The 17,757-nt window shown below is 50.2% G+C and overlaps 2 protein-coding genes and 1 long non-coding RNA gene across 3 annotated transcripts in view; 1 reads left to right on the forward strand and 2 right to left on the reverse strand.

The window, feature by feature from the left end:
* Mapkapk3 (MAPK activated protein kinase 3) overlaps positions 1-201 on the reverse strand; it is a 32,695-nt gene extending 32,494 nt beyond the window's left edge. Inside the window, exon 1 of the mRNA XM_051140072.1 lies at positions 66-201. The gene's annotated coding sequence lies outside the window, so the exon portion shown is untranslated. The remainder of the gene's footprint in view (positions 1-65) is intronic.
* Positions 202-3,240: 3,039 nt separating this feature from the next.
* On the reverse strand, positions 3,241-8,943 carry LOC127184276 (uncharacterized). Its single transcript, XR_007830106.1, has 3 exons — positions 8,619-8,943; positions 8,221-8,368; positions 3,241-3,355 (listed from the first exon to the last, which is right to left on the reverse strand). It is a non-coding gene; the product is annotated as an uncharacterized LOC127184276 (long non-coding RNA).
* On the forward strand, positions 8,396-13,216 carry Cish (cytokine inducible SH2 containing protein). Its single transcript, XM_051140573.1, has 3 exons — positions 8,396-8,722; positions 12,182-12,402; positions 12,645-13,216. Exons 1-3 carry the CDS (start codon positions 8,703-8,705, stop codon positions 13,175-13,177), a joined length of 774 nt encoding a protein of 257 aa, XP_050996530.1. The 5' UTR covers positions 8,396-8,702; the 3' UTR covers positions 13,178-13,216.
* Positions 13,217-17,757: the final 4,541 nt, after the last annotated feature.

Raw genomic sequence — 17,757 nt, forward strand, 5'->3', positions numbered from 1 at the left:
GAAGGAATAGGGAGTAACCGCCAGGTCCTGAGAGCCAGCCACACAGGGGCCCAGAAAAGGCGTACCTGGCGAAGGCGCACTTGGTGGCAATGCACTAGACGGAAACCATGTTGCCGACGAGCGGGAGCTGCCAACCGAGGGGCGCCCGGGGCCCAGAGTCTCGCTGCCCGCACCCCACGTGACCCCCCACCCGCCTTCCCCGCACGTCATCCGGACTTGGGGCCCCGCTAGGTCAGCCTTAAAGGGCCAGGCAAGTCCGGACTGAGCTGGCCTGGGCAGAGCCTCTGGCTGGCTCCGCCCCGACAAAAATCGGGCGTGGCCTCCTGAAGTAGCTGTAACTTTACCGGCGCCCTGGGACACACGCTGAAACTTCTCCGACTGCCCTACCAGCCTTGGATTTTTTTTACCCGCGACCTAGAAAAGTGACAGCGCAAGACATTTTGTTTCAGCCGGGCGTGGTGGCGCATGCCTTTAATCCCAGCACTCGGGAGGCAGAGGCAGGCCAAAAGACATTTTGTTTCTCTTGAGGGCTCTCGAGTGCGGTGTTCTTTTTGCACGTTTCCAGGTGGCTAAGCGCTTCAGAATTCAACTTAATTTTTGCCAGCCTGCCCTGGGAAGTGGCATATTGTTGTTTAATTCGCCACTCTTCATTCCTTGGTGGTTTAGGGCACCTCTCTAGCAGCAGGCAGCTTTCTTTTCAGTGCACTCCCTGACCAACCTTTTTACTTAGCAATTTATACTTGTCATCTACAAATGGGTTGGGCCACAGTCATGCTGTCCTGGAACGCATATGACCCCTTGGCGGCAGATTGAACACACCTAGGACGTTCTTGAATCTGAAATCTTGATTTTTCCATTTGGTCGGTTGTATCATCTTTTTACCTTACCATGGTTTTGGGCTTTGGTTTCCGTTTCATGTCTCTGGCCAGCGCAAGGACGGTTTGTTTAGGCAAGAGGATTGTGAAGCCAACATAGGCTACATCGTGAGATTATGTTTAAAAAATAAATAAAAGTAGCCTGGCGTAGTAGCGCATGCCTTTAATCCCAGCACTCGAAAGTCGGAGGAAGGTGGATCTCAGTGAGTTCGAGGCCAGCCTGGTCCTACCAAGCGAGTTCCAGGACAGCCAGGGCTGCTACAAAGAGAAACCTTGTCTTGAAAAAACAATAAATAAACCTGGGCGTGGTGGCACATGCCTTTAATCCCAGCACTCAGGAGGCAGAGGTAGGCAGATCGATGTGAGTTCGAGGCCAGCCTGGTCTACAAAGTGAGTCCAGGACAGCCAAGGCTAACACAGAGAGACCCTGTCTTGAAAAACCAAAAGAAAGGGGGCTGGAGAGATGGCTCAGAGGTTAAGAGCACCGTCTGCTCTTCCAAGGGTCCCGAGTTCAATTCCCAGCACCCATATGGTGACTTACAACCACCTGAAATGAGATCTGCTGTCTTCTTCTTGTGGTGGGCAGGCACACGTGTGGGCAGAATACTGTATAAATAATAAATAAATCTTTAAAAAAAAAAAAAACCAAAAGAAAAAAGAAAAAAGAAAAGAAGAAGAAAAGAAAAAGAAAAAAACAATAAAGAAATAAACATTAAAAGCCTTTTATCCCCATCCCAGAAACAGATTCTCTATTAGCTTTGAAATTTGCTCTTCCGCATTTAGATCTCCACTTCTGAGCCCACCTTAGCCTGTCATAGATATTTTAAGCCAGCTTTTCCACAAGTCTCAGATTTTACAGAACCAGTGGCGCCACAAGCAAGCCTTCTGAACTGGTCTCTGCTGCCATCTACAGGTTATATTCAGAACTGCATCCACCCGGACCTCTGTCCCATCCAAAGGCGTCTCCTTCCAGGTGTGTGTGTGTACATCTATCTCCTGGCCTACTCATTCACATGTGCAAGTATATTCTTACACATGCACTCACACAGTGCACACAAAACACACACATGTTCATATACATAGATGTGCAAGGCAGACACATACACAGATACATACTGGCACGTGCATGCTTACACCCACACATTTATGCCTAGCTGTACCTAGGATCAGTCCAACCTAATAATCAGACCCGAGATCTAGGAGCTTGAAGGAAGCCAGACAATCTGGAAGTTTTTGCTTCTAAGAGGCTGGGGCAGGCACTGCTTTCTGTAGGCAGCCTATTTGAAGCTGGTGAACCCAAGGCTCAGCAAGGTTTCCTTCTCTGTTTGTTTTGTTTTGTTTTGTTTTTAAGGTCTCCTCTGTAAGCAGGGCTCCACAAGGAACAGAAAATTAGGCAGCTAAGGGTAGAGGCTCGGGTTGGGCATCTCAGTGTGTGTCCTGTAAAAATTCCTCTTTTTTTTTCTTTAAACAATAAATAAATAAAAATAGTTAGGGGGCTCAGCTGTTAAGAGCACATACTGTTCTTTCAGAGGACCCAAGTTCCAGTTCCAGTCCTCATATCAGCTCCAAGGGATCCTACACCTCTGGCCTCCTTGGGCATCCACACTCATGTACAGACACACACAAACACACACACACACACACACACACACACACATAATTAAAAATAAAAATTTTTACAAAGTTTTTTTTAGATTTTTAATTACTCTAAAATTTTATAATTGTGTTTTTAAGTTTGATTATTTGTTGTTTAATTAATTAATTTACCAGCTGTTAGGAACTTTATTTTCCTTCCATTTTCCCCTTTGCTCAGGTGTCTGCAGAGCAGCTCAGGACCACTCAGTGGTGGCTCTAACCCACTCGGTGGCCTGCACTGTGGGAGCTGCTGACCAGTCCTCAGTGGCTGGCTGGGTTCTCCGGCCCTCAGTGGGGGAACTGCTGGATGGGTACAGAGGGCACCTGCACACTCTCAGACCAGTCTGCCACCTCTGGCTGAGCAGTGGTGAACTCAGGAGCTGGCACACAGTTCACTCACCCTGGAATTCGTCCTTTGCACTGCCTTCTCAGCAGCAGCTTGCTCCTCCTTCTCAATTTCCTCTGGGTCTCTGTAGAAGTAAAGATCAGGCAGAACCTCCCATGGGTGCTCATGGGAGATAGCGCCATGCATGCGGAGTACTTCCTGAGCCAGCATCCACCACATCAGACCCACTGACTGAGCTCCCTTGTTGTTGCATGGGATGGCAATGTCCACATAGCACAGAAGAGAATCGTGTTGCACAGAGCGATGGTGGGCAGGTTGACATAAGAGGCCTCTGTGAGGGGCTGGTGGTCAGCCCTGGGATCAGCCATCACAAGAAGCCATAGCTCCCTAAAGGCTGCTTGGATCTGGTTGGTGAAGGTCCCAGGTGCAAAGCAGCCAGCAACGGGAGTGGCTCCAGTGGTAGCAGCAAACTTCAGCACAGCTCGCTTGGCCAGTGTTCCTGGAGGAGATGACGCTGATGTCAGCAGGGTTCTCAACAGCAGTGCTAGCCCAAGCTGCAAACAACAGCTTCTCCCAGGTCCTCTTCAGATTTATGAGGAAGCCTGCTGTGGATGTACTGGTCCATCCGAAAGTCAGGGTTGGTGCCACCAAAGCGGGTTTGTTGGGGGGATGGTTTGACATATTTTGATGCTAATACTGTTTGTTATCTGTGTGACCCAACTTTTGTTTAATAAAAAGTCATCCCACTTGGGCAGGACAAAGGAGATAAGTGGATCTTAGAGAGAGAGGAATCCTGGAAAGAAAAGAAGAGAGACCACCAGTAGGAGAATGGAGCAAGGAGAGAGACCTGAGAGAAAGAGAGGAAGACTGTCATGGGTTAGGTGGAGGAGAAGCACATGGCCAATGTGGATGGAGAATCTGGCCCAGATGAAGAACATTAGCAAGTATTTGGGATTATGGATGGGAGGTAACTTGGTAGAAATTATTAGAAGCAGATGGCATGGGATTGAGGCAGGGATCCCATGCCTGCCCCACTATGGGAGGTAATTTAGAGGATTGATAATATGCCCTGCCCCAGGTCAACTAAGGCTATTTTAAAAATATAACTATGTCTTAATTGGTTGGTAGGCAAGCCTACTGATAATACATGTAATTTTAAAACAGTAAGTGGCGCCCAAGTGGGTTCCTTCAGCAAGGAATTTGAGGACATCTTCTTCCTTCCTCTGCAGGACAGCAATGCCTCCAGACACTGCTAGGAGTTTCCCTTTAAGTTACAAGGAACAAGGATGACCTTCAACTCTTGGCTCTTCCTGTCTCAGCCTCTCAAGTGTTATAATTACAGATAGGAGCCACCATACACTGCATTTCAGTAAAAATTATGGTCATAGAAGTCTAACTTTCTTGCTGCATTTGTTCAAATCACACTGAAGTATAAAAAGTAAGTAGTCTCCCGCCCCCCTCCCCCATTTTTTTCTTTTGGTTTTTAAAGACAGGGTTTCTCTGTGTAGCCTTGGCTGTCCTGGACTCGCTTTGTAGACCAGGCTGGCTTCGAACTCACAGCGATCCACCTGCCTCTGGCTCCCAAGTGCTGGGATTAAAGGCATGTGTTACTACTGCCCCGCTGTAAGTAGTCCCATTTAAAATTTTTATTTATTTATTTACTTATTTATGTATTCATTATGTATACAGTGTTCTGCCTGCATGTACACCTGCAGACCAGAAGAGGGCATCAGAGCACATTATAGGTGGTTGTGAGCCACCATGTGGTTGCTGAGAATTGAACTCAGGACCTCTGGAGGAATAGTCAGTGCCCTTAACCTCTGAGCCATCTCTCCAGCCCCCCATTTTTTTAAATGCCCTTCCCTGGCTGGTGAGATGGATCAGTGGGTGACTGTGCACTACCTACATAAGCCCGGTGATGTAGGTTCAACCCCTAGGATCTATGCAAAGATGGAAGGAGAGAACAGACTGCAGAATTGCCCTCTAAACTCTAGGCTTGCACCGTGACATACATGCCCACCCATGTGCGCGCACACACACACAGAGTCATTAATAACAAAATGTTAAATTATAATGCCTATGATGATACAAATACATGCATTTCCCATACCAATCGCAAACAGAGGTTTTCCGGCTGTTTATTCAACCCAGGGAAATCAGAATATGTAGCTTTCTCTCCGTGCTGAGCTGTAGTAACCACCGGGAATCATGTCCCCTTTCACACTGTTGGAAAGATTCAGAACACAGGGTTCAGGGCTTGGGCAACTTGGGTTCATGGCAGCAGACTCTGCCACTTAGCCCTTCATAATAGTTATGTGTTCAAAGTAACTGAGACCAGATAGACAATCCAGTAAGTGCCTGATGGAGGGCAGTCCCCATTCCCCACACCTGCCTTTTGACGAAAGGGAATCTGCTCACTGTGAAAGGACAGAAACCAGATGTTGAGGGAATAGTTCAGTATATTCTTTTTTTTTTGTTTGTTTTTGCTTTTTGAGACAGGGTTTCTCTGTGTAGCCTTGGCTGTCCTGGACTCACTTTGTAGACCAGGCTGGCCTCGAACTCACAGCGATCCGCCTGCCTCTGCCTCCCGAGTGCTGGGATTAAAGGCGTGTGCCACCACGCCCGCCCGGCAGTTCAGTATATTCTTGTGATGCAGCAACAGGAATTCCTGCAGTGCCTGGAGAGGAACACAATAGAAAAGACTCTGGGTATTTGGTCTAGTGAGGTCTTAAGAAGGATCACCACTGGGTGGCAGTGTGGGTCCAGTAGTCAGGGAGGGGGTCCATTGAAGTCAGAGACTGGAGAGATAATAAGGAACTAGCCACAGCTATCCACTGAAGCTTAAATGAAGCAAGCAGGCAGTTTTGGGCAGAACAGGGGCACACCACGGTTTCCAGGATGCAGGCGAGACGCATAACACTGTCAAAATCACACAAGACTATTGGAGAGAGCCTTAGGACACTGGTTTGCACAAACCGTCCTAATCCCTGACCTCTGTAGGGGACACTTTCACGGGAATACCCAGCGTCCTGATACAGACTACAGCGAGGGCAGAGGAGGCTGCCCAGAAGTGTGCGGAAGGATGTAGGGCCTTGGCTGCAATCCACCACCTGCCAGTTCTAAGATCTAAGGCCCGCTGTAATCTGTATCTTAGTTTCCTTACATAAAAGACAGCATTATTTGTGGTAGTTGTGACTGAAAAGTGAAACTATCGTGTCTAGCACACTGTAGTGTCCAACAGTCACAGGGAAATGGAAGAGACGTAGCTTTGGGGCAGAGTATTTGAAATGTGGCATTATAAAAATCCAAGTCCAAAAATCACAGCTCTGGGGTTCAGTGAAATAGATCAGCAAATCAAGCAAGGTGCTTCCCACTACCTGACAACCTAATTTTTTGGCCCTGGGACCCGCATAGTACATGAAGAGAAGTGACACCCTCAGGTCACCCTCTGACTCCACATGAGTGCCGTGGCACTTACAAACACATGAAAACACCCCCCCACACACACACACACACTCTCTCTCTCTCTCTCTCTCTCTCTCTCTCTCTCTCTCTCTCTCTCTCTTTAAAAAATGAAGTCGTGCCTGGCAGTGGTGGCACATGTCTTTATTTTATTTTATTTTATTTATTTATTTATTTATTTATTTTTGGTTTTTCAAGACCGGGTTTCTCTGTGTAGCCTTGGCTGTCCTGGACTCACTTTTTGGACCAGGCTGGCCTCGAACTCACAGCGATCCATCTGCCTCTGCCTCCCAAGTGCTGGGATTAAAAGGCGTGTGCCGCCACCGCCGCTGCTGCCACCACCACCCCACCCCACCCCACCCGCAGCTGGCATATGTCTTTAATCCCAGCACTCAGGAGGCAGAGGCAGGTGGATTTCTGTGAGTTCAAGGCCAGCTTGGTCTACATAGTAAGTTCCAGGACATCCAAGGATACACAGAGAAATCCTGTCAAATAAGTAAATAAAGTGTATGTCACAGCTGTGTTGCATGGCACCTGTAAAAAACAAACAAACAAATAAACAAACAAAAAACATATCTTCATGCCAGGGTGGTTACAGACAGTTTCTACAGAGGAGTTAACAGCCATACAGGGACCCCCATGCTCTCTGGGTACCCCAACACCACCGTATCTATATTCCAAGAAGCTGGCTTCTTTCTCTACTCTGGGAGCCTTGATTGGGCTGTGTGGAGCCTAACTTCCCCTCCAAGGCAGCTACAGAGAGACCTGGGTCCCTGGAGTCATTTCTTACCACCATTAAATACGCCTTCCTTTTCACAAGGCTTAATCTTCAGCTCTCTATCTTGGGTGGGGCACCCAAAGCCTTCCCTGTGCTGGGGGAAATCCCCAGACACTTATTCAGAATTCTACACGTTGCCAGAAGCCTGTCATCCCTGCCAAAGATCTTACAGTCAGCCTTTCTGAGGAACCTGGGTGGAGAGTCCTGTATGGGGTGTGTGGAAGGAGTAGATAGATGTGCTGGCTCCCCAGGTCTTATCTCCCCATATCCTGGACCAAGGGTTTGGAGGGAGTTCTCATAGACTCTCTTGTCCTTCAATATGTTCCTTGGTAAACGGGACACGGTGGCTTAGCCTGTAACTCCACATTGTAAGCCTGTACCCGGAAGTTTGAAGACAGCCTGGTCTACATACTGAGTTTCCAGACAGTCTACATCCTCCTTTTTTTTTTTTTTTTTTAAAGCTCCCTGGTGAGTTACTGGGGGGGGGGGAGCAAATTTTCTGTTGTACAGGAGAGCGGTGTCACTGTTCTGTCCCTTACCTCTAGAAGCCAATCCCCAAACCGTCCCCCTTTGCTTTAATTCAGGTTTCTCACAGTATTTACGGTAGTTGCCATATTTACGGTACGACAGCCATAGATTGGGCTATCTACGTGGATGCTGATGGTCTCTGTTTACCTCCTCAAGAGGGTAATTTCGACTGGGGTTCACTCAGAGATCAGGCACAGATGGGATTGGCTCGTTTGATACAAAACATTAAATGTGGCCTGAGTCATTTTGGCTGTGGTGACCACAATGGACATACTTGTTTCCTCGCGCCCCCCCCCCTTTAAGCACTCCACGCCTCTCCCTACGTCTCTTTCCAGATTTCACACCTTACCACCCACTTCCACATAGTGTCCTCTTGTAAGAGTAACCCAATAGGGAGCCCTAGTACAATGTCCGCTCAGCTAGGAGCGGCTAGCTAGGACGACCTGCCCCGTCCCTGCCCCCGCGCTGTAGTTCTATAGGGAGATAAGCGCACCCGTCCCCAGAGAAGCAGGCTGAAGACAATCTGACTTCGAGTTGCCCAAGTCTCATCCGTAGTCTTCCTCCCTCACCTGGCCCCAACCCAGTCTTCGCCTTACCAGTCTCTAGGTCCCGCCCCACTCGGCCACGTCAGTCCAGGGTCCATGCACTTCAATTGGTCCGCCCAGCGGCTCGGCTCACCCCCAGCGATGCGATTGGTCAATTCGAGGACCTCCCGCCCAGTTTTCCTGGAAAGTTCTTGGAAATCTGTCAAAGGTGTTTCCTTTCTCAGTCCGAAGCCCTAGACGCCTGTACCCCTGTTCCTTTCCCGGCCGCCGCAAAGCCTGCGGTTCTAGGAAGATGCGGCTTCCCGGAAGGGCTGGGACGCAGCGGACAAAAGATTAGGAGGCGCCTGGCCCCGCCCCGCCCGCCCAGCCCGTCCCCCACGTCCTTCCAGGCTCCTCGCGCCACAGCCTCTCAGTCCCTGACCGCCGCCCGTGCGCCCCGGGACCCTGACCTTCGCGCCCTCGGGACTCACTGGCTCCCTTCTGCCTCCGTCCCACCGAGCCCCGACTCCTCGAGCCGCTGTTGCCTCTGGGACATGGTCCTTTGCGTACAGGGGTAAGCTCAGTTCTTTCTCTGCCCAGGTTCCATGCGGAAACTACGGGAGATCACAGGCCTCGAGCTGGCTGCGGGATTTTGGGAGGGCTTGACCGGTTGGAGTGCAAAAGAACGTCGAGTGGTGCGCCTAGGATACCCACATACACACTTAGTGTGGATAGGGAAACCGGGCTGGCGAGCGGTGGGAGGAGCCCCCATTCCTGAGATCCCACGGGCGCCAATTGTAAAAGATCCCCAGGAATGGGGCTCTCAAGTCTAGACCACTATTTGAGCTCAGATTTTACCTTGCCTTCCGGCCCCACACCTATCGGTGACCTTGAGCCTGCTCCTAGACCCGTCTCTAGAGGTTCCGGTGTTCATTCCTGCATCCCAGGCCTGCAAATAGGGTCTCATTGGGAAGCCAGCCTGAGGTCTTTGACTCTCCCCAGGCTGGCACCTGATAATCACCACCTCTTAGAAGCACCCTACAACTTCTCTTAGCCCAGATTGAGGCCACAGTGTGATAAAGACTTCAGCCTGTCTTCTCTAAGGTTTCCCAAAGACGTGGAATTAGAGGACGATGGTGAGAGTGGGGCTTTGATTTAAAAAAAAAAAAAAAAAAAAAGTCTTGGCCTCAGCAGAGTGGTCTTGGCACATCTGTTCGCCCTAGGTTTCAGCGCCCCCTTTCGTCATTGATCAGTCAGGAATTCAGGAAATGCCAAGAAGAGAGGAAAGTGTGTGTGTGTGTGTGTGTGTGTGTGTGTGTGTGTGTGTGTGTGTGTGTTACAAATCCAGAGAAAGCTGGGTGGTCCGATAGCAGTTGTTATAAATGACATGGGTATGGTGCCAAGTGAGGAAGAGTGGAAGGTGGGGCCAAGGCAGAAGTGCCCTTGCTTTAAGCAGCACTGGGCGACATTGACACACTACAAAGACTATTCCCTGGGAGCTCCTACCATGTTTGCTCCTTCATCCTCTGAACTTGGGGACTCTTCAGCAGACCCACTACCTTCCTTCTTAGGTGCCTCAACCCCCCCCCCCACCCCCCTGTCTCCATTCTGGGTCCCTACAGCCTCTTTGACTTTGCCCTAAACAAAGGCCCCTGAAAACCTCAGGGCCAGTGTCCAGGTATTAGGAAAACAAGATTGTTAACAGATGTGAACGTAACCCACCTTCTCTGGGTTTGGTTCATCTCACTGGCATGTGTCTTCAAGGCAGGACTTCATGGCTAGACTCCCAAGACATGCACACACAGGCTCTTGGAACACACCAGCTCTCATTCCCACCGTGATGACACAGTGGTAGTCGACACACCCCTCCCTGGATATATAGTCCCTCCCCAACAACCTGCGGGGATTAGCAGTCATTTTACATCTAGACATCACTCCAGCCCCCCAGAGATGCCTACTGCCTACCTTTGTGGCATCTATACAGAGGGCCTTCCTAAGCTGCCTGGTGATACTTCCCACAAGTGGCTGTGGAAGGATTGGCTAACTGCTCGCATACTCTCAGAAAGTGCCTGAATCAGGCCATGGGACCCAGCATGCAGTTCACCTCAAAATTCTGCCTGTGGCTCACTAAGTGGGATTCCAGAGCTCTCACGGCACAGTCAGAGTAGGTGTGGAAAAGCCATTGGTAGGCTGTGGTATACCAGAACCTGTCACCCGTTCTCACGAGTGGCCACGGGACCATGACCTTCTTTCTCAACACGGCTTACACTGTCAGTTCTGGCTTCTCTCCTTGCCAGCCCTTGTTTACAAGCAATACCTGATACACTGTTGCTTCCCCAGCAAGTGTGGGCAGAGCCTAGGGTTTCATTATTTTGAGACGCAAGCCTGGGAGTGGTGGCACACACCTTTAATCCCAGCACTCAGGAGGCAGAGGCAGGTGGATTGATCTGAGTTAGAGGCCAGCCTGGTCTACAAAGCGAGTACAGGACAGCCAAGGCTACACAGAGAAACCCTGTCTCGGAAAAACAAAAACAAAAACAAAAACAAAAAATCCAACACGGGACTAGACACAGACCTGAGGCCTGGGACATATTTTACTAGAAATTAGAGAGAACCAACTATTTCTTCCCCAGGAAGCAGGGCCCTTGCATCACCAGCTGGGTAGGCTTCCTCTAGGAAGATTTCAGCCATCTCAGTTCCCCTAACACTAGCCCTCTAATATTGCCAAATCCCTCAGGACAAGTATGCCCTCATCTGGAAGAAGGAAGAGGAGAAGGAGGGGAAACTGCAACCAGAGAGGAGCAAACTATACATAAAAAGCATACAGTGTAGCAGGGCTGGCTGGACAGGATGGAGTCTGGAATGTGGGTTGAGTACCCTGCCCTTTGGTGAGAGCTGATACTTAGGAGAAATGAGACCCACCAATGCCTTTAGAGGACACTGTCACCCCTCAGCTGGCAGGAGCAGAGCCTGGGATGGGAATCTGGCCGTTATAGGTAGGAGCTTGTTAAAGTCTTGAAGTCCTAGCTAGTGTGGACTGCATCACCCCTCCCAACTCCCCAACAGATATCCTATTGACAGGAAGCTACCCTGTGACCTTAGGCTTTCTACTGTAGTCTTGAGGTCTCCCTGAGAACCTCACCCTAGTTCATCCTGTGACTCCACCGGGTACATTGGCATTTCACAGGCTACCTCAGGCAGGAGGGCACAACTGTGAGACAGCTTTTGCATTGACAGGGTCCCCATTCTGGTGCTTGGGATGCTGAAAGTGCTCATGAGGAATGGCCTGTGCTTTTGGTGATATAAGATGAGGGTTAATTTGTATCTAGTAAATGCAGAAGAGTAGAAAAGACTGTTTTAGAGCAGGTTCTATGAACGTGGGAGTATGGGTATACATAGCTCAGTGGTAAAACACTTGCTTAGCATGTATGAACTTCTGTGTTGAGTTCCTAGAACTAAACAAACAAACAAAAAAAATAGAAAGACAGATTTTTATATAGGAGCTGGGTGACAGGGGCAGGTGGATCTCTATGAGTGTAAGAGGCCAGCCTGGCCTATATAACAAGTTCCATGCTAGCCAGGGCTACGTAGTGAGACCCTGCTTTTTAAAAAAAAAATCTGGCCAGGTGTGGTAGTGCACGCCTTTAATCCCAGCATTCAGGAGACAGAGGCAGGTGGATTGCTGTGAGTTCAAGGCCAGCCTGGTCTACAAAGCGAGTCCAGGACAGCCAAGGCTACACAGAGAAATCCTGTCTTAGAAAAAAAAAAAAATCTGGGGGCTAGAGAGATGGCTCAGCAGTTAAGAGCACTGGCTGTTCTTCCAAGAGACACTAGTTAAATTCCCAGCACCCACATGGTAGCTCACAACTGCCTGTAACTCCAGTTCCATAGACATACATGCAAGCAAAACACCAATGTACATAAAATGAAAGTAAATAAATAAATTTTTTAAAATCTGTATACTGGGGTGAAACCATCAAAGGACTTTTCTAAAAGTGGAGACTGTGTGAGACCTCTCTTCCCTGTCTTCTAGATCTTGTCCTTTGCTGGCTCTGGAGCAAATTGGGCAGCGGCCTCTGTGGGCCCAGTCCCTGGAGCTGCCTGGGCCAGCCATGCAGCCCTTGCCCACTGGGGCATTCCCAGAGGAGGCAGCAGAGGAGACGCCTGTCCAGCCAGAGAGTGAACCAACGGTGCTGGACCCTGAGGAGGACCTGCTGTGCATAGCCAGGACTTTCTCCTACCTTCGGGAATCTGGTGAGTCTCAGGGGAGCTGCACACCTTGTCATGCGAAGTCTGTGGAGGAGCTAAGTGCTTTGGATTTTTGTATCTGGTTTGAGAAGCATGGTTCCTGCCCCCCCCCCCCCAAGAACTAATGGTAGAGATACACATCTTCCAGGGAAACGTGAAGGGCCACTTCACCCTGACCTACCCTGGGGTTGGTGCCCCCCCCTTATGGAAATTTCCACTCTGACCAGTCCTCCTCTTTACTTTCCTAGGATGGTATTGGGGTTCCATCACGGCCAGTGAGGCCCGGCAGCACCTCCAGAAGATGCCAGAGGGTACATTCCTAGTACGTGATAGCACCCACCCCAGCTACCTGTTCACGCTGTCAGTCAAAACCACCCGTGGCCCCACCAACGTACGCATCGAGTATGCCGATTCTAGCTTCCGACTGGACTCCAACTGCTTGTCAAGACCTCGAATCCTGGCCTTCCCAGATGTGGTCAGCCTCGTGCAGCACTATGTGGCCTCCTGTGCTGCTGACACCCGGAATGACAGTCCAGATCCTGCTCCCACCCCAGCCTTGCCTCTACCTAAGCAAGATGCACCTGGTGACTCAGTGTCACCTATCCCCATGGCTACTGCTGTGCACTTGAAATTGGTACAACCCTTTGTGCGCAGGAGCAGTGCCCGAAGCTTACAACATCTCTGTCGCCTAGTTATCAACCGTCTGGTGGCCGACGTGGACTGCCTACCACTGCCCCGGCGCATGGCTGACTACCTCAGACAGTACCCCTTCCAACTCTGACTGAACCAGGCATCCTGCCCTGCCTCACACAGTTATATCCTGGAGGGGAGGGGAGGGGACACAGGCCCCAGCTGGCCTTGGAGTCCTGCTGTCTCCAGTTGTCACCCTGGTGCCTGCATACATGTGACAGCTGGACCAGAAAGTGCCAGCAAGAACAGGCAGGTGGAGGAGGGGTTGTCGCACAACTCTGAAGTCAATGCCTGCAGATCCCGTATGACTCTTGGTGGTGAGCCATGTATCACAGCAGAGACAGGCAGGACCTCGTCTCACCCCACAGGCCGGACCCAGATCTCCATTCACTTGCCTGCCCTAGCCACCCAAACATTGTATGTTCTCCCAGCCCTGGTTTCTCAATTGTCTGGGTAGGGCAGGCCCCCTCCCCATCAATAGAGCAGCTGGCCTGCTGCTTCTGGGAGAGTGTCAGCCAGAGGCACTGAGGTTGATAATGCCAGCCCCCTTGTGGGGAAGCAGGCCCGGCTGGAGGACTATACATTTATACAGTATTTATTTATTTATTCTCCTTGCAGGAGTTGGGCTTTGGGTGATGGCACGAGCCATCCCACTTCTCTGCCCTAAGCCCTGGGTGGTCCAAAGCACCCCCCCCACCCCCACCTCCTCCCTGCAGATCTGGTTCTTCCCTGTGGAGACACCTCCGCCCTCATCCCAAGATATATTGATGGGCCCAAAGCAGTCCTGAATGTCCTTGCCCTGACCACTTGCTTATGGATGTGCCCACCCTCTTTTCTTCCTAGCCTCTTTTGGGAGGCTGGTGTAACCAAACAGACAGGAGCCAGAAAAACAGCTCACACAGAGCCGGGCTGTGGTGTCCATAGAGCTGGCTTCTCTGTGGTGCGGGGCCCCTGTAGAGGAACACATCTGCTGGAACAGAAAGGAGATGCTGGCTCAAGGGCTGCTGCTGCAGCTCTTTTGTGTCGGTTTCCTGCCCAGGAAGTTGCCTGCACGTGAGAGGGGGAGGTACACATACCTAATGAGACTTTATAGAAACAGTTACTATAACACAAGAACCAGTTTGGTAGCTTTTCTTCCACTGATGTTTCTGTAATCATAATAAAATTACGATGCCTTCCATGTATGAAGCCTTCTGTGGGGCATCTGGAGTTGAGCATATTGTGCTCCCTTTCATCCCAGGATCACAATCCGCCCCCTCATCTGGAAAAGCCAAAGCTCAGAACCTTTAATGACTCCCCGTGGTCTCTGCCAGGGGACAGAGGGGGGCAGGAAACAGAGGTGCCTTTCTTCTCACCTTCTCCCTTGTTCTCCTTGAGAAACAAGAGTCAGGAGGGGAAGGTCCATGGGCATGCCTTCTGCGGTGCTGTCCCTTGCACTGCTGGACAGGGAGGAAGCGGGCTGCAGAGGAACTCCAAGCCTGAGAGGTGTATGAAGAGGAAGTACCCATTCAAAGTGCAAGTGGGCACAGAGGGCGGTCACCTGAGAAGAGGAGGCACAGAACTCAGGCCAGCCCTACAAGGAGGAAAGTGCAGTGGACACAAAGGCAGTAACGTATGATGAAGGTCAGGAGGACGTGGGGCCTGAGAGGACTCTTCCGGTACAGTGGAGCAGATCAGTTGAAGCAGGGCTAGTGACCAATGAGCTGGTAGAATCTGGCCTGGAGTAGAAGTGTCAAAATTCTGGTTCAGATTGTCTGGGGTCAGAGGACGCCTCTCAGTCAAGATCTTGTACATCAGAAATAGAATTAAAATAAAACCATTGCCCAGGGTTGATGGTCTGCCTCAGGACTGTTTAGGCTGCTGGGATCTTTCTACATACAGTGTGAGGGTCTCATGGCAAAGCACCCCTAAAGTGTGCTCACAGCCATAACCTTCTTTTTTTTTTTTTTTTTTTTTTTTTTTTTTTTGTTTTTCGAGACAGGGTTTCTCTGTGTAGCCTTGGCCACCCTGGACTCACTTTGTAGACCAGGCTGGCCTCGAACTCACAGCGATCCGCCTGCCTCTGCCTCCCGAGTGCTGGGATTAAAGGCATGCGCCACCACGCCCGGCGCCATAACCTTCTTATAGAAACAGTTCAGGATGTGTTCTTAGTCCTGAGACCATTGGAAGCTACAAGTGATGGGAGGCTGGTAATGGTGGCTTGAGAGCAGGAAGCTGCAGGGACTGGCATCCTGATAAGGAAGAGGCTAAAAAAAAAATAAATAAACAACCAGAATCAGGGAGGCTCAGGGCTGAGGGCAAGGAGACAGAATAGGAATGACATTGTAGGGCTGGAAAGATGGCTCAAAGCAAGGGTAAGAGTGCTTGCTACTCTTTCAGAGAGTCAATGTTCTCTGGTGACAGTGTCTTCTGGCCTCAATGTACCTACACACATACACACACAGAGGTAATAATAATAACAACAACAATACGTTTTGTTAAGGAATGACATTGGGTTAGAGTGACCAAGAGGTAAATGAAGGAGGGATGATATTTTTAAAAACTGGAAGTAGTGCCCAAGCCCATCTCTTTGGCCTGACACCTTCCCCACTACCGGTAGCAGCTGGTAAAACCTTTGCTGGCTGTGGGGCCCAACAGTGTACCTTGTCCGAATGTCACCATGGCCCTTGGTAGGGCCTTTCCTTCAACTTTGGTCCTAGCCTTTTTGTGGTTCCTGGAAGATGTGAGGTAATCCCTATTGCTCCCCCTAACCTCCAGATCTGAGTCATTTAATGGGAAAGAAGTGAGCACATAGGGGCCAGAGGCTGGCTCTCCACACCTCGTGTCACAACCTGGACACTCAGCCACTATAACAGAAGGAAACACAGGAAAGCCCACACACGAGACTGTCTAAGAATGCCTGCTGGGTGCAAGTCTGAATGAGGACTCTGTGTTCCATGGGATTGGGGTCCAAATACTACTCTCCCTAGCTGCCCTTCTGTCTCCAGGCTTCTTGGTAAAATGGGGACAGGCAACTAGATGGCATCTCTGACAGTTGTTTGTATCTACCTTGTCTCTACCTGCAGAGAGCTCTGGAGCCACAGGCCTGCCTGGCAATGAATGGGCTGTCCCTAACTCACCTCAAACCAGAGAAGGGGCTGCCAGCTACTGACATTTCAGCTTTTACATATAAAAGAGGAACAGCAATGCCTAGGATAGGGAGCCCAGAAAACATGTCATTGGACCTCAAACCCAAGCCTAGCAGAAAAGACAAATCAGGTGTCCAGTGCACTCACCCCTGGATAGTCCTGGGTTACTAAAAGGCCACCCTGCTGGTACTAGCCATGAGATGGGCATGCTGGACCCCACGCAATAGTGAAAACAGTAATTAATGGTAACCTTTTGCCCACTGAATCCCTTCACACGTGTAATCTTTGGCTATTGACCGAACCAGACTTCATCAAGGCCCTGGGGACACAGAAGGGAACAAGATAAACATGGCCCCTATCCTCATGGGGTTTGTGGTGCGTATGGGAAAAGCTAGTAACCACGTGGGCAAACAGGCAAGTTTTGAGTGGTGAAGAAGGCAAAGGCAGGAGGTGGGGGGCAGAGAGTGGCTTTAGGTGTGGGGTCGCCTTGGAGCAAAGAGGGTCCCGGAAGGTGCTGAGTAGGGTGGCTGTGTACCTGGCAGTCAGAGCAAAGAGCAGGGCTTGGTCATATAGATGCCATGGGGAAGGGCTGTCCCAAATACTGGGAACAATCATTGTACTAGCCTGTACAATGGCTGGAAGGCAGAAACATGCCTCGGGATGAGTGGGGAGGGTAAAGGGGGCCGCGACTGATTTTATTCTAGCTAGTGGAGTGTCTCAGAGGACTGTGCTCAGCTCTGATGCTCATTACTAAAGGATTCTGGGCGGATGGCTCCATGAAGGCTTCAAAGCAGGTGGCCAATGAGAAGATTCATAGGTATGGAACTTGGGGGGGCAACGGGGGGTGCCATAGGAAACACTGAGGAGGCAAGGGTGCCAACTTTGGGTATAGTTCATTCCCCCATTAATTCTTACTCCAGCCCTGCACACTAACAGAGGGTCTCCTCGTTTTCAGCTGTAAGGGTGTGGCTTGGACCAATTCTCAACCTGTGGGGTCACGACCCCCTTTGGGAAGTTGAAAGACCCTTTCACGGGGGGGGGGTCACCTAAGACCATCAGAAAACACACATATTTACACCATGACTCATAGCGGTAGCAAAATTACAGCCATAAAGTAGCAACAGAAATAATTTGTATGCTTGGGGAACTGTATTAAAGGGCCACAGCATTAGGAAGGTTGAGAACTACTGGCCTAGAGAAAGACAAAGACCAGCTTAGCGTCATAAGCCTTGTCTCTAGACCTTATTTGTGTAACCACTACTCTACCCTGTCTCTGAAGACTCTCGCCTGCCGACACCTCAGTCAGTCAGAAAGAAGGGGAGAGGCGTACAGTGGGGCTCATTAGAGGGAATTCTGGCCCCGGAAGATTCTGCCCAGCCAGGGGAAGATGGGCTTGGAGAGTGGTCCTATGTGGTAGTCCTCTCTGGACTTAAAGTGCCCCTGGAATGGTTTAGGGGCAGATGCCACGAAGCCCATCTCTTGTTGGCAGGACAAACTGGCCCGTGTCTTGCTAGGATGTTTCATTCAAGATTTGTTTGTTTGT

Source organism: Acomys russatus, chromosome 32 (genome assembly GCF_903995435.1).
Source record: "Acomys russatus chromosome 32, mAcoRus1.1, whole genome shotgun sequence".
NCBI lineage: Eukaryota > Metazoa > Chordata > Mammalia > Rodentia > Muridae > Acomys > Acomys russatus.